Below are 13,040 nucleotides of genomic sequence, written 5' to 3'. Positions count from 1 at the left end.
CTTATTTCTGAAACTTTTATAAAATTTTTCTGTCAAAGATGAAAAGCCTGAAGTGTGTAAATAAGTTTGAGTTTGTCCTACTTAGGGAACTGATTAGTTCTGTTGAGTTTGTGTTTCACTTATGGCTCTTAAAACCTCCAGTTTATTCTATGACTATCTGTTCAGTAGTATGTGTACTTTTCAGGGAAGGTAAGAGATGAATTCACATATATTTAACTTTAACTTATGATAGTATCCATGGGACATAATTAAAGTGCTAAGGGATGACACAACAGATACATATATTGTATATTTCTGTAAGACTAGGAGATGATTGAATTTAAAATGACTAGGAGATGATTGAATTTAAAATTCCATTCACTGTAAAAACAAACCTTATCAACAGAAGACTGGGTATGTAAGTTAGGAATCATACCTCCCGTTTCATTTTTACAGAGTTAAGTTAGAGCAAAATAGGGAAAATTGGGCTGTATGCTTTATTCCCTGATGAAAACTTGCAGTTTGGTTCATTTTAGGTCTTTTTTTATCTCTGTAGCTTAATTGTCAGATTTTAAGTCTTGCCAGTGAAGTGCTCTGAGCTGGAGTGCGCTTTCCAAAGCGTGATTCTGTTGTGGTAAACCAGACCTTCTGTAGTGAACTTCAAACACAGTCATCTTGTTTAAAGATCTGATAGAAAGTGCTAATAAATTTCTTGAATAGATCAAAATGAGAATATTCAACAGATTACAAAATTTCTGTGCCAGAGTATAAACAGAAGACATGAAGCAGAGAATAGTTTCCTGTATAATTGAAATTAGACATAGAACTGAACAGATAAAACTTACAGAAGACCTTCAAACTTCCTATTCAAGTACTGGATGTTCAAATCATGATGTTCTTTAAATTATTTATCTTGAGAATATTTTCTATTTGGACAAGTGAAGAAATAACTAATAATTTGCAAATGATAATAAGTCTTACCTTTAAGCAGCTAAGAATTTGGGGTCTCTATGTGGAGCATTGCCCTTCTACCAAGATCCAGCATTTTTGTTCTAGTTCTGCTGTAATACTATTCTGTGTTCAAAATTTTTCCTACATCTGTGACTTGTATTTTTAAAGCATTGCAAAGTTCCACCCCTGGATTTGAACTCTTCTTTTGCTCTGGGAAAGCTTGAGTGTACTTCCTTGGCTTCATAAATGCCAGACTTTTTACAAGCCACCTCTGACCTACATTTGATATTTTTTACTCTCTTTAAATATTACTGTGCTTTGTGTTTGCTGTTCTAGAATTTCTGTGGACACCATCAAAATTTCCCAAAGTGCTGTGAGTTCTAAAGCTTTGACTTACTCACTAATCAATGACCCACTCATAATAATTAGATGGATGTTTGGGTTTGGAGTTGGAAAGCGACTTGGCTGCAAATACTTTTGCTGTTTCATACGTTTAATGGCTTAATAAAAGTAATTTCAGATTATAAAAGGAAACATTAGCGCATCTTAGAAGACATCTTGGAGTTTTTTGAAATACTTTCTGTATATTGAACTAGATGCTCCTTTTGAATTCCATAAACTGTTTCAGAAAGGTGCATGGAAGATGCTGGCCTTCCTTGCACAACTGAATTGTTTGTGTCTTCTGGGCCCACTCTGTTTGCACATTTCTTTTGTAACACTGTACAGTGTTTGCTCTCTTCCTTTTGAGACTGCTTCAGGAAGAGTAATGGACATCAGTATGCTCCTGCTTTGCATATTTGTAGTTCAGGTTTTTTACCTGAGCAGCTAAATTAATGTAGTCAAGTACACTAGTTCTGCTTTTCCTTCTGAAGAGTGGAAGAGCATCATTGAATAGTTTATTATATTTGAAATTAAGGGGATTCTGCTGTAGAAGACTGTCAGAATTAAAGCCTTATCTATGATGGAAGTGGAGTGGGTGCACTAAAATGCTTATCCAGACAGTTTTAACAGTTACTTGTTAACTGTCCAAAATAACTGTGCTTTAAAGAGAGATGATTAAGTCAAATTTAGGTGTGTCACGAAGGCCAAGCTGTTTTTCTGTAACAGAAAACTTCTGTTCAAAACTAACTTTCTAATTAACTAGCCTTCTAATTAATGCTGAAGCAGCTAATTACTCTAACACTCTGTCATACAAGCTGAGATAAACAGTAGAAACAAGCAGGTAGTCACTGTGGTAAGCAGATGACCACAAGTAATGCTCATTTCCTCACATCTGGTGGTACATGGAGCTGTGTTAAGAACAAGAAGTGGCCATAGTATATTCTTGCACCATGGTAATTAATTGCAAATTTTTTTAAATTGAAAACTTCTGACAACAGCACAAGCTGTTGCTTAGAAGCTATAGCTGCCATAGGTGGCGTATTTATGCATTGGGTATGCAAAAATTTGAACTTGTGAACCATGTTGTTATAGAAGTTGAGTTTATCTACTACCTCTTCCTGTTTCTTTTTCTAAAGGTTACTTAATTTAAACTGTAGATTATTTTGATGTACTGGTGCTCGCAGTATCTTCTTGTAGTGAACAGTACCAGAGACAGTGAGGTAAAAAATGTTAGTTCAATAAGCAAGCTGTATTTCTTATTAGCTAAATATTCGTGGGATAAATAGGAAACTTGCTTTTACTTATTTTATAAACTCCCATGTTAAAAATATGTTAAAAACCTGGTTTTTTTTGAGTCCTGTCCAAGTCAGGAACATCACTTTTTATTGAGGCAAGTTTGTGTGTGTATGTAGATTGTTCCTTTAGGTGTCTTTATGGAGGATCATGGGTTAGCTTGTGATGTTACTGGTATTTGTTCAGAGAACCATGGATGTATGTTGTCCTTTGTGTAAAATCCTTGCTGCAAACACCTGGTGGCTTACTTATTTCAGTAGCATTTCCCCTGATTGTTACTTCTGCGTTAACAGCACATTTAGGAAATTTGTTCGGGGCCCTGAAGCAAATTAGCTGAGAGACTGTATCCTAGCAGCATTTAGTTTTTTAGTGTTAGGTAGCTTAGGTTTTACCCAACTGCCTCATTTTATCCAACTTTCACCTTTGGAAGGTAAATAATATCCTTTTAAAAATAGATTAATATTTCTTTCCCATGTCTTATTCCTTTCCCCTTGTCCCTTCATTTTCACTTGTCTTTAGGGCTTGAGTACTTTGCTCTGGGTAAGTTTCCAAGCTCTTTTCTCACTCCCATCCTCATTGACTCAAGAGTCTTTGCATGAACTCATCTAAACAGCTTTATTTGTTACAGCAGACTGTACAACAAGGTATTGCCACTTGATTGTCACAGTAGAACAATTTAATGCATCTTCTGCAAATTATTAAAGCCTCTCTAACCTGTTGGAAAGGCATTTGCTCACCTTTGAGCTATAATGGCTAAACTGATTGCTGATGACAATGTTGATGGATATAATGTGAGGTTACGATATTCTTCTGAAGCTGCTGTGTGTCAGTGAGCTATATAGGTGATAGTATTGGTTTTCTAGTAGAGAAACAATTCTTACAGTTGTTTGGCTACTGCAACATTAGTGAAGAAGCAGCTAATGTCACGACTTTTGGTAAACGTGAAAGCAAAAAAATGAGTTTTGCAATAACACTGAGAAGACAACCTGCTAATTGCCTTAGTCTTAATTTCATTAATTAATCTCAGTGCATATTTTTCATGCACTTCTGTTTTAAATCCTTGTAAAGTTAAGTATCTGACTAGAACTCTAAAGGCAAATCATATTACAGGAAATCAATTTTCCTTCATTTTAGACTTCCTTTACTGTGACACTTTTGATTTTGAATTCTGCAAAGTTGCTGTGACACCACTATCTCTGATAAAAGTATTGGTCTTTAATCAAATACATTCAGAAAATTTTAGAATTACTTCTTGTGAGATATGATATAATTTCTTGATGCCCTGAATTTCAGAAAGATGCTGTATATAAAATTGTTGTGGTTGTCACAACACATTTGGTTTATTCAGAGCAGTGAAATTTTAGCATTTTTCTGTTTCATACACTTAGTTTTTCTAGTAGTTTCCAAAGAAGCAACATTTAAAAAAATGAGATGGTGTGCATAGTAGTGAGATTTTTCCTGGAGCAAATATCATTAAGACCTATTTTGCTTTTTAGAAAAGAGTTACCAATTTCTTCATTTAAATGAAAGAATTCATGCTGAGAAGGTTCCTGAGTTTACTCCGAAAGAGTCTATGGATGGGACAGAATGAGTTAAGAAATTAAACATAGGGTACTTTACTGAAACAGAAAATAAAATTACAAGTGTGTGATGCCTTGTATGCAGTTGGAAAAAGTTTACCCTGTTAATTCTGCTTTGATGCTTTCATTGCTGCTTGTAGCAACTGACTTGCTATTGTTTCATGTATTGGAATGTCACTGCTTATGCAAGCATGTTTGCCATTGCCATTTCACTGAATTGGAAAACAATGCTCCATTCTTCTGATTTATAACATGTACCTAATATCTGAGAGTAACACAGGAGTTCACAATTCCACTGATAGTGGATTCTTACCTTATTTGGTTCCAGTTTTCACCTGTCAGTGATACTAAGTTTTTTAGCTTAAAGCAGCTTTTTACTGAACATTGATAATTTGGAAGCTTATTGTAACTTTCCCTAATGACTGCTTATATGTGTCTGTTTGCTAAATTTCAGTGCATAGTTCTTTAATTTTATGCTTAAGTCTTACTTTCTGTTTTGTAAATCAGAAATTATGGATGCTTTTAGCCTGAGTGCGGAAAAACCCAAAGTACTCTTAAATTGGTGTTGTATAGCTTGAATGTTGAGTTTCATGAAAAGCAAGCATTTATCATGGAGGTATTTATTAAAAATTTGTGATACTAACTCCATTTATATGCAGTCTAGTTGTAGACAGCATAAGATAAAATTATAAGAGCTGAGAAAATAGGTTTTAAAAATCCTTGGTGAGAACCAATATGGACAAAAAATTTCTTGTGTCTTAAATTGATTATTTATATTGGAAATGCTTTTTGAGTACTGCCTGTCCAGACGTCTGACTTGATAATTACCTATTTTTGATGAAAGCAGTAAGGAAAACTCTGTTCTAGTCTTGATTTTATTTTGGCACTGATAAGATACTGAAACAGTATTGGTAAGCTGTAGGATGCTGTGTACTTGAAAAAAGAGCCTCATGTTTGATTTGGATTTATGCTTTAAACTGTATTGATAGTTCATACACTGTTCAGGCTGATTGTTGGATAAGATTAGGGTGTGGATGACTTAGTAAAAAATCTTGGGAAGTTTATGTTAGAAGTAAAACATAACTTCTATTGCTCAATTCTTTCAGATGCTTTGCGACTTTATTTTTTTGAGGCCACACATCTTATGCCCCTTTTAAATGTCTACATTGTTTGTAGGCAGTGTGAGGAATGAGTTGAGGTTTGTTGAAGCTCTAGAAGAGGCACTGCAAAATGCTGCTGGGTAATTGAGTGAAGTGTATTTGCAGTGCTGGTGAGGACCGCGCAGTGGTTTGCCTCCAGGGTGTCTGATGGTCTGTGTGTTCAAACTTGCAGTGCCAGACAGAATTCCTGGGACTATGGTCCAAAGGCCATGAAAAGCTATGGAGCCAGGTTTAGGGTGGTGCACAAAAGGGGACAGATACCTATGGTAGAGGTGTGATGCAGATGGCTGAGCAGAAATATGGTTCCAGTGTGCAGGTAACAAATTTATGAGACTGACTCAGTATGAACCTTTTTGCGTAAATACAGCCTGTGTGTTAGACTTAAAGCTTCTACGTTCTTTTTTTTTTTCTTCTAATAAAACTTAAGATGATTAAAAGGGGAATTTTAAAATCAAAGTTGGAGAACACAGATAAATAGGGTGGTGTTTACAAATCAGTAATGAATCCCTTCAGATAGAACAGGAGTCCAGGTTGAGGAGAGAAATAGAAAAGAGTGTATCAGATGAAATCCTTGGTGCAGTGCTTGCAGTGAAACTATATTCATTTAGAGTACCTGGTCAGCCAGAGTTGATATTTAGCTCATCCAACCTTGAATGTGAGTCATAATATAGCATTTTTATGCTGACAGAAGAAACAAGTCACTGGGATGCTAAAACATTTTTACACATTAAAGTGAGTATAGACTTTTCTGACTAAATAGTTAGACTGGGGAAAATCTTGAAGAGATGAGGTAAGTATTGAAACTGCTCTTTGCTCTTTTTTTAAATGTTAGGTCTAAGTAAAAGTAGTATAATATAGTTCAATAGTTTCAATCACATAGGTACGTACTTCAGTCATTATGTTGAGAGATGAGGCTGCAAAGAGGCACTCTTGAAAATTATCTTGGTTATACATATGCTTTGTTGTTACAATTTTTGAGCAGTTAGTCGGAATTCAGTAGAAGAGAAGCAGCTTCTGATGTACTCCTGGGTAATATATGAAAGCTGGTTCTCAAAGAGATCTTATTTTGAAGATGTGTAATGGTGATGATGCAAATAGTTCATCCTTTGTTTAACTTACAGAGAAGTAATTAAGGTCATATGTAGAAGGCAAACGGATGAACTAAAAACTGTGTAAAAGAAGTTAATTGTTCAAAGAAATTGTGTGCCAAATTAAAAAAACCCAAAACCAGCCCTCAGAGAATATTAAGAAGTGTGAAGTAAAGAAGTAAGTTACATTTCTGACAAAAATTGGTAGATCTCCCATATATGCAGATGTGAAAGTGTTAAATTATATGTTAAAGCTGAACTGGTTACGAGGTTGTGTGAGACTTTTGAAGATCAAATATGTAAAAGAAGCAGAAATAATTTCTTTTAAAGAAGCAGAAAACCTAGAATCGTGTATGTAATTAAATAATAATAAAGATAAAAGTATGTAAGGTAGTTAATGAAAACCTAGCTGGAATGTGAGACCATAACAGTCTCAGGAAGTTTTCTTTCTGAGGACTGGAGGATAGCAAAGTCAAGTTTCAATTAAAAACGTTTTTGAAGTAGCCGTATTCTCTGTTGTATAGAATGATTAAAATCCAGGAAGACTAGAATGAACTGCTTTAAAGCAAACATGTAACTATATAAACTTTAGGAGGACGTGACATGGTTGTATAGGAAAAGCCTGTATGTTAAAATTCATAGGTATTTGAGTACATAAGAAAGAACAGTGTGGTCTGTGTATATCACCTTCTCAGCTGCATTTGTAAAATGCTATTTCCTAAGCATTCTTTTCATTATATGATATTCTGATACAATAAAGGTAATCTTGTGGTTTAATATCTATTTTAAAAAGCTGGTGAACAAATAAATATAGGTGATTATTCATCTAATGAAAGGAGTTGAATCTGATGCACCTCCTTTGGTGAGGTGCATCAGATTTCTTAAAAAAGTGAGGGGACTAAGACAATTTGTCAAAACAAGAGCCCTTAGCAGTTTTCTAAGCCTCTCTGACTGCCACAGGTTGCAGAAGGATCTCATTGTAATAAAAGGGAAATAAAATTATTTATTAAATCTGGGGTTAAAGTATGTGCAAGGGATAATCTTAACTAATACTTATTTGGTGACAATTTCTCAGTTTGATCATTACTGTACAGGAAGGTCTTTGAATTATTGTAGACTATTTTATAAAAATATCAGGTGAGTAGTCTTTGAGACAGTGCATAAAATGCTTGAAAGCAAATAGAGATCTGATACTAGAACTTGGTTCTGTCTAGCTGCAGGTACTTCTCCTTGCCCTACCTTAGAAATTCTACAGGAGAGCTGCAGAAGCTAGCACATAAAGGAGTGAGACTAAGATAATCAAGGATCTGAAACTACATAGAGAAGAAGTGAAATACACTATTTTCAGAAGTGATAACAAAAAAATATAGATATGTACTATTATCTGTTTTCAGTTTTATACAAAACAAAAGGTAGTGTTTTCACCTATGGTTCTGTGCTTAGTGATAGAAGTTCTTATGTGATGAAAACGGGATTTTGTCTAGTAATAGGAATACTCTTTTTCTAAAACTCTGTAAACTGGCAGTGTTTTGTTTTACATGATGTACAAGAAGTTAGCAAAAAATGACAGGTCAGATGAATTTTGGAAGAGAGATGAACAAAGCAGTGTGTGCCCCTAGAGGTGTTGCTCTTTTGCCATGTAGTGACTTTGAAGGCTGGATGGAACTTCAGCCAGGAAAAACATCTGCTTAAAATTGCTTATTTGTGTGGTCTAGTCTTCTAGTGGACCGAAGTACTTTGCTTTCCTTTGAATATGCTGGAAATTGCTTTCATTGTCTTTCTGAATATCAGCCATGTATATTGCTAATGTAAAACCATTTTTTCATCACAACATAAATACACTGGGAACTAAAATGTGAGGTGGAGAAAACCAACTACACCTTTCTGTGATGAGCTTAGTGTTTGGTTAGTGAATTACATGTGAACTTGTTTAATGCACATTGTACCTAATTTTGAGCAGTACCTGTTGTCATACTGTAGCTTATAACTTCTGGAATATAACCTTGGGGTGAAAACCTGTTCCAGAAGAATATTTTCCAATTGCAACAGTGTAGGTATAATCTCTGCAATCTTCTTCCTCCTCTGGAGTGCATGTTAAAATAAATAAATGCTGAAGTTGGTGGGTTGGGACAAGTCATGAGCTGCTTTTGTCTTCAAAATCACTGGGGTTTTTTGTTGTGGGTTTGTTAATATTTTTTCCCCTACTCATGTATGTTTTGTGGCTTTCTTTCTTCTGTTTTTAACCTGTAGGGATGCCTGCAGTCTGTAATCCAGGCATGGTCCCGGTGGCAATACCACCTCCTGCAGTCAACCCTCAGCACCTGTGTAATGAAGAGGACCTGAAATCTATCCAGGACATGTTTCCCAACATGGACAGGGAAGTAATCCGCTCAGTGCTAGAAGCTCAGAGGGGGAACAAGGATGCAGCTATCAACTCCTTACTTCAGATGGCTGAAGAATCATAGATGCCCACTTCTTATATAGTCCCTGTCCTCGATGCCACTTATTTTTACTTGCCAAGCCAGGGATTTAGCTAGAGGAAGATTTCCCAACAGCTTTCTGTTAGTGCATCGTGTGTGACCGATTGTACCCCTTTTCTCCTTGGACAGTTGGATCTTCTCTTTCTTTCTCAGTCTGTACATACTCTGTTTAGCTTATGTCCTACCATAGAGCAGTGAAGCATCTTTACTATCAGCTGTGCCCTGTGTGGCTATATTCTGATGGGATTGGGAATAATGCTGCTTTGTTTCTTTCTCTCCCCCTTTTCATAAACTTGCTCTTACAAAGTAACTCTATGCAGTACAAGATTTACTAGTGTTTCTTAGATTGGGGGAAAAATACTTTCCATGGAAGGTTTGCTGTTTAAATACAACTGATTTGTTAAAAGTATTTAGGTTTCTGCAAGCAGCCTATTTTTGCCAGAAATTAAAGGAGAGACCCTTTGTTATCCTGTGGTGTTTAGTTATTACTGTGATATATTCACACCTTTTAGATGGAAGATTTTTAATTTAATAAGCTAAATTTCTTAGGTTGTACTGTTGGTATTTGTAATGGGCATCTTCTGTTCAACCTAGTCATTGGGCACCAAAGCAATATATGATCTGGTGTGCATTTGGGGCTTTGTCCTCCCACATAGTATTGTTATGTATCTGTAAAATCTTAGGAGGTAACTTTTAACTCATACAGTATGTATTGCTGTAGCAGAGAACAGGACTAAGCCCTAATGTACTCCTCCAGTTAATTGCACTCTAACTATTACTTCTGCATTCCCATGGCTATTTCAAAAGTTAAGTGCAGAAGTAAAGATACTTAGACCTGGAAAATGATTGAAGCCGTAAAGAATTATTTAAGATGTTGTCTTACGTCAAAAAAGCAGATATTTATGATCTGGTTATAAAGCTTCTTTCTTTATTCCTGTGTTTCAGCAAAGTTATTGCTTTACATTAGTGGGAAAATGATTGTATTTTTCCTGTAATAAGAAATAAACATGAAAAGTAGCTTCAGGGTCTTAGAATGGCATTATGAATTGCTCAGTGACTTGTTAGACTACAGCTGCTGTAGTCAGTTTATTATTATTTGATGCAGATGGAAATAAAATTCTATGTGAGAGACAATTTAACATATCTGAGTTACAGTCTGATCCTCAGAGGAGGTGTTTGTATTTATTGTTAGTGTAATTTTTTCAAGTAAGAGTTGATTTTGGAGCTGCAGAATCATACAGTTATGCACCAGTTACACCTGTTGGGTGAATTTCTGTGGTGTCTGTTTTTGTAAAGTAATGCACTTTAAATAGTCCGCACCAATTTATTTTTCCAGTGATGTGCAATGTTGCTGTTTTGTCTCTTTAATGTTTGATTTCAAGTATTTTCTACAATAGCCATAGACCTTTATATTTTCAAGAGTTGAAATGAATGTATGCTTGAAATCTAGGCTCTTGAATGATTCATGAGAACATTAAAGCCCAGTTTGGAACAGGAAATGACAACCCATATTCTCTTCTTCCCCACGCCTTATTCTATGTCCTATGCTTAAAATATTTTCTTTATTATCTGATGGAAAGCTGATTTTATCCCCCCAGAACCTACCTTCAAGTAGCTTTTAGGTAGCACTGGCAGTAGAGCATGAATATTTATTTTTTTTAATCATTAAAAGTAATACTGAAACTTGTAAAATACAGCACCAAAAATCATCCCAGTTTCTGACCCTTTAAAGCTGACTTTTCATAACATACAGTTTTAAGTTTTGTATGAATCCCTTAACATCTTAAATTTCCCATTGAAAGCATAAGTGTCTTTGAACATCCTCCAATTGGATTTTGAATAATGAAATTCAAGGCTATAGTTTTGTGTGCTGTAGTTGTAGAATTGCCATGCTTTTGTTTTCTGAAGTTAAATGGGTATTCTTCAAAAAACTAGTCTTGCCCCTTCCCTGCAATCATGGTAAATTTTGCGATTGATTAGGTGTAGAGTAATTTGGTCTTTATAAAAGCAGAGTGTTTTGTGACATCATGACCCAAAAGGATGAATGTTGGTAGGGATTTAATGCTTAGATACCTCCAGGAAGAGTCCTGTGCTCTTAACTTTTACATAGATAGCATGATATGCTAGGGACAGAACAATTCAGGGAAAATGTACATATTTAAATTTTTATATTAAAACGGTGGGATTCATAATACAGCTTTTCATAAAAGCAAGTGGTCATGGTTCAACTTAATGGCTGGTAAATTGTACTGCATCCTATTACAGCTCCATTTCAAGCGCAGAACAAAACCACCTTTCAGTCCTAACTGTCAGGAGGGGTAAGTGCAAAAGTTAAGCTAGCCAGGTTTATTCATAAACTGACTCTGGCCCTCTGAGGGAGACTCTGGTTCTTAGATATATTTTTAGTGTGTATTTTTTTTCCTAGGCAAATGCTATGCAAAACAGGGTACAAATATGAGTTGAAAATAGGATATGTAGGAGCAGTATGGCCAGTAGATGGATTTCATTACCTTACACTATACTTAAATATTGTTCTGTGCATCTTTTTGTCTTTATTTAATTAAGCATTAGAGATTAAACTCTTACATCAATATGTGCTACTTTCTCTTCTAAAAAGGAACAAAGTGATCAGCCTACTCAGCTTTTCAGCTTACATATCCTTCCAGTTAAACTGTTTGTTGTTAGGTTTGAATTGGAGAGATGAAAAAAAGGTGGGAGCTGTTTACTTATTTTAGGGTCTGTGAAATTAAGGTATTGGAACTGAAAGTCTGGTTTTCTATTTAAAACAAACAAATTGTCAGTCATGATTGTAGCTTTTGAGAAAATGCTAATGGGGTAATACTGTGTTTCATGCTGCTTCTCTGCTCAGCAGCTTCCAGCAGCTTGGAGCTAAAGCCAGCTGTGTAAGACAGGCATCTGCTGAAAGTTAGTGCTCTCAGTATAGTTTGAATCCTGCCAAGAGCCTCAGCTTGCTAAAGGTAGGAACATTTTTTGTCTAGCTAGATCCTTGCAACTTCTCTACTGCTCTTTGCATCTGCTGATGGTACTGAATGGGTTTATTCCCCCCTTATAAACGTTATTGCCTGTTTGGTTGATATGTAATACCCTACAGAGGATGTTGTGTTGCTGTAATTATTCTGAAGACATTGTTTCTCTGTATTGAGGTCCAGTGTCCAAATATGTTTCTTGCACTCTAAAGTACATTAACTTTTTCATTCTAATTTAATAAATGTACCATCTGAATGAAAGTGTATTATGTCTCTGTTGGAGAGCACCAGAGTGTGAGTCTTTGATCTAAAATTCAAGTATTGGTTACTATCTTCTATTCAGTGTTGAACATTGGTTGGCAAACTACACTGCTTCTTAATGAGACCATCTGGTGGGAGCAGTAACAGTAAATGCTCAAAAGCACTTTAGGAATTCTTCTACAGGTAGGTGCCTCTTTCTGACTCTTCTAGGGGCTGCTTTCTCAAGGAAAAATGCTGGTGTTGCAGGTCTGGAGGACAGAAGAAGGCAGTAGTGATGCTGCATTGTTTGAAGGACAGCATTGGAGAGCAGGGGGGAGGGAAGAATGGCACCTGGGTATGGAGGGAATGCTGCAGTGTTAAGGATTGAGGACTCTGGATGAGAGTGGTGTCCAAATGAAGAGTTATGAAATGGACCATGTGTGCTATTACAGCTACAAAAAGAGCTGGCTTTATCTGATAATATATGATAAATGAATTTGAAAGATTTGGTTTGCATAGCATCTCTTTCTAGTACTGTGATGACAAAGGTATCTGGGGCCCTCTCTCACTTAACAGCATCACCATGGTAGTGATAATTGTGATTATTAAGCAATTGCTAGTTTGAAGTATTACTGTATTATCAAGCTAACATTTTGGGATTTACTGTCCATTCATAGTGTGCTTTTTCTCCTAATCAAGAGTTTTGGTTTTTTTAACAAATGATAGTTTAGAGGAATCTTTCACAACTGAGTTTTCTTTTTTTTTCCTTAAAGTATTGAGGACCTACTATGAAATAAAACTACATTAAAATTGTGCTTTTTTTCTAACCCTTGAGTATCACTTTCTATCCCAATTTATCTTCAGAGGTTACAATTTGCTTTCATATTTCTCCATTTTGCTG

At 35.6% G+C, this 13,040-nt stretch overlaps 1 protein-coding gene across 1 annotated transcript in view; it reads left to right on the top strand.

The window, feature by feature from the left end:
• Positions 1 to 12,160, top strand: part of TOLLIP (toll interacting protein) — an 18,421-nt gene extending 6,261 nt beyond the window's left edge. The window contains exon 5 of the mRNA XM_031055785.1: positions 8,683 to 12,160. Within this exon, the coding sequence (XP_030911645.1) occupies positions 8,683 to 8,897 (215 nt within the window). The 3' untranslated portion in view covers positions 8,898 to 12,160. The remainder of the gene's footprint in view (positions 1 to 8,682) is intronic.
• Positions 12,161 to 13,040: the final 880 nt, after the last annotated feature.

The sequence above is a fragment of the Geospiza fortis genome, unplaced genomic scaffold (assembly GCF_000277835.1).
Source record: "Geospiza fortis unplaced genomic scaffold, GeoFor_1.0 scaffold66, whole genome shotgun sequence".
In the NCBI taxonomy this organism is placed as follows: domain Eukaryota; kingdom Metazoa; phylum Chordata; class Aves; order Passeriformes; family Thraupidae; genus Geospiza; species Geospiza fortis.
This window is presented reverse-complemented; position numbering and strand designations above follow the sequence as displayed.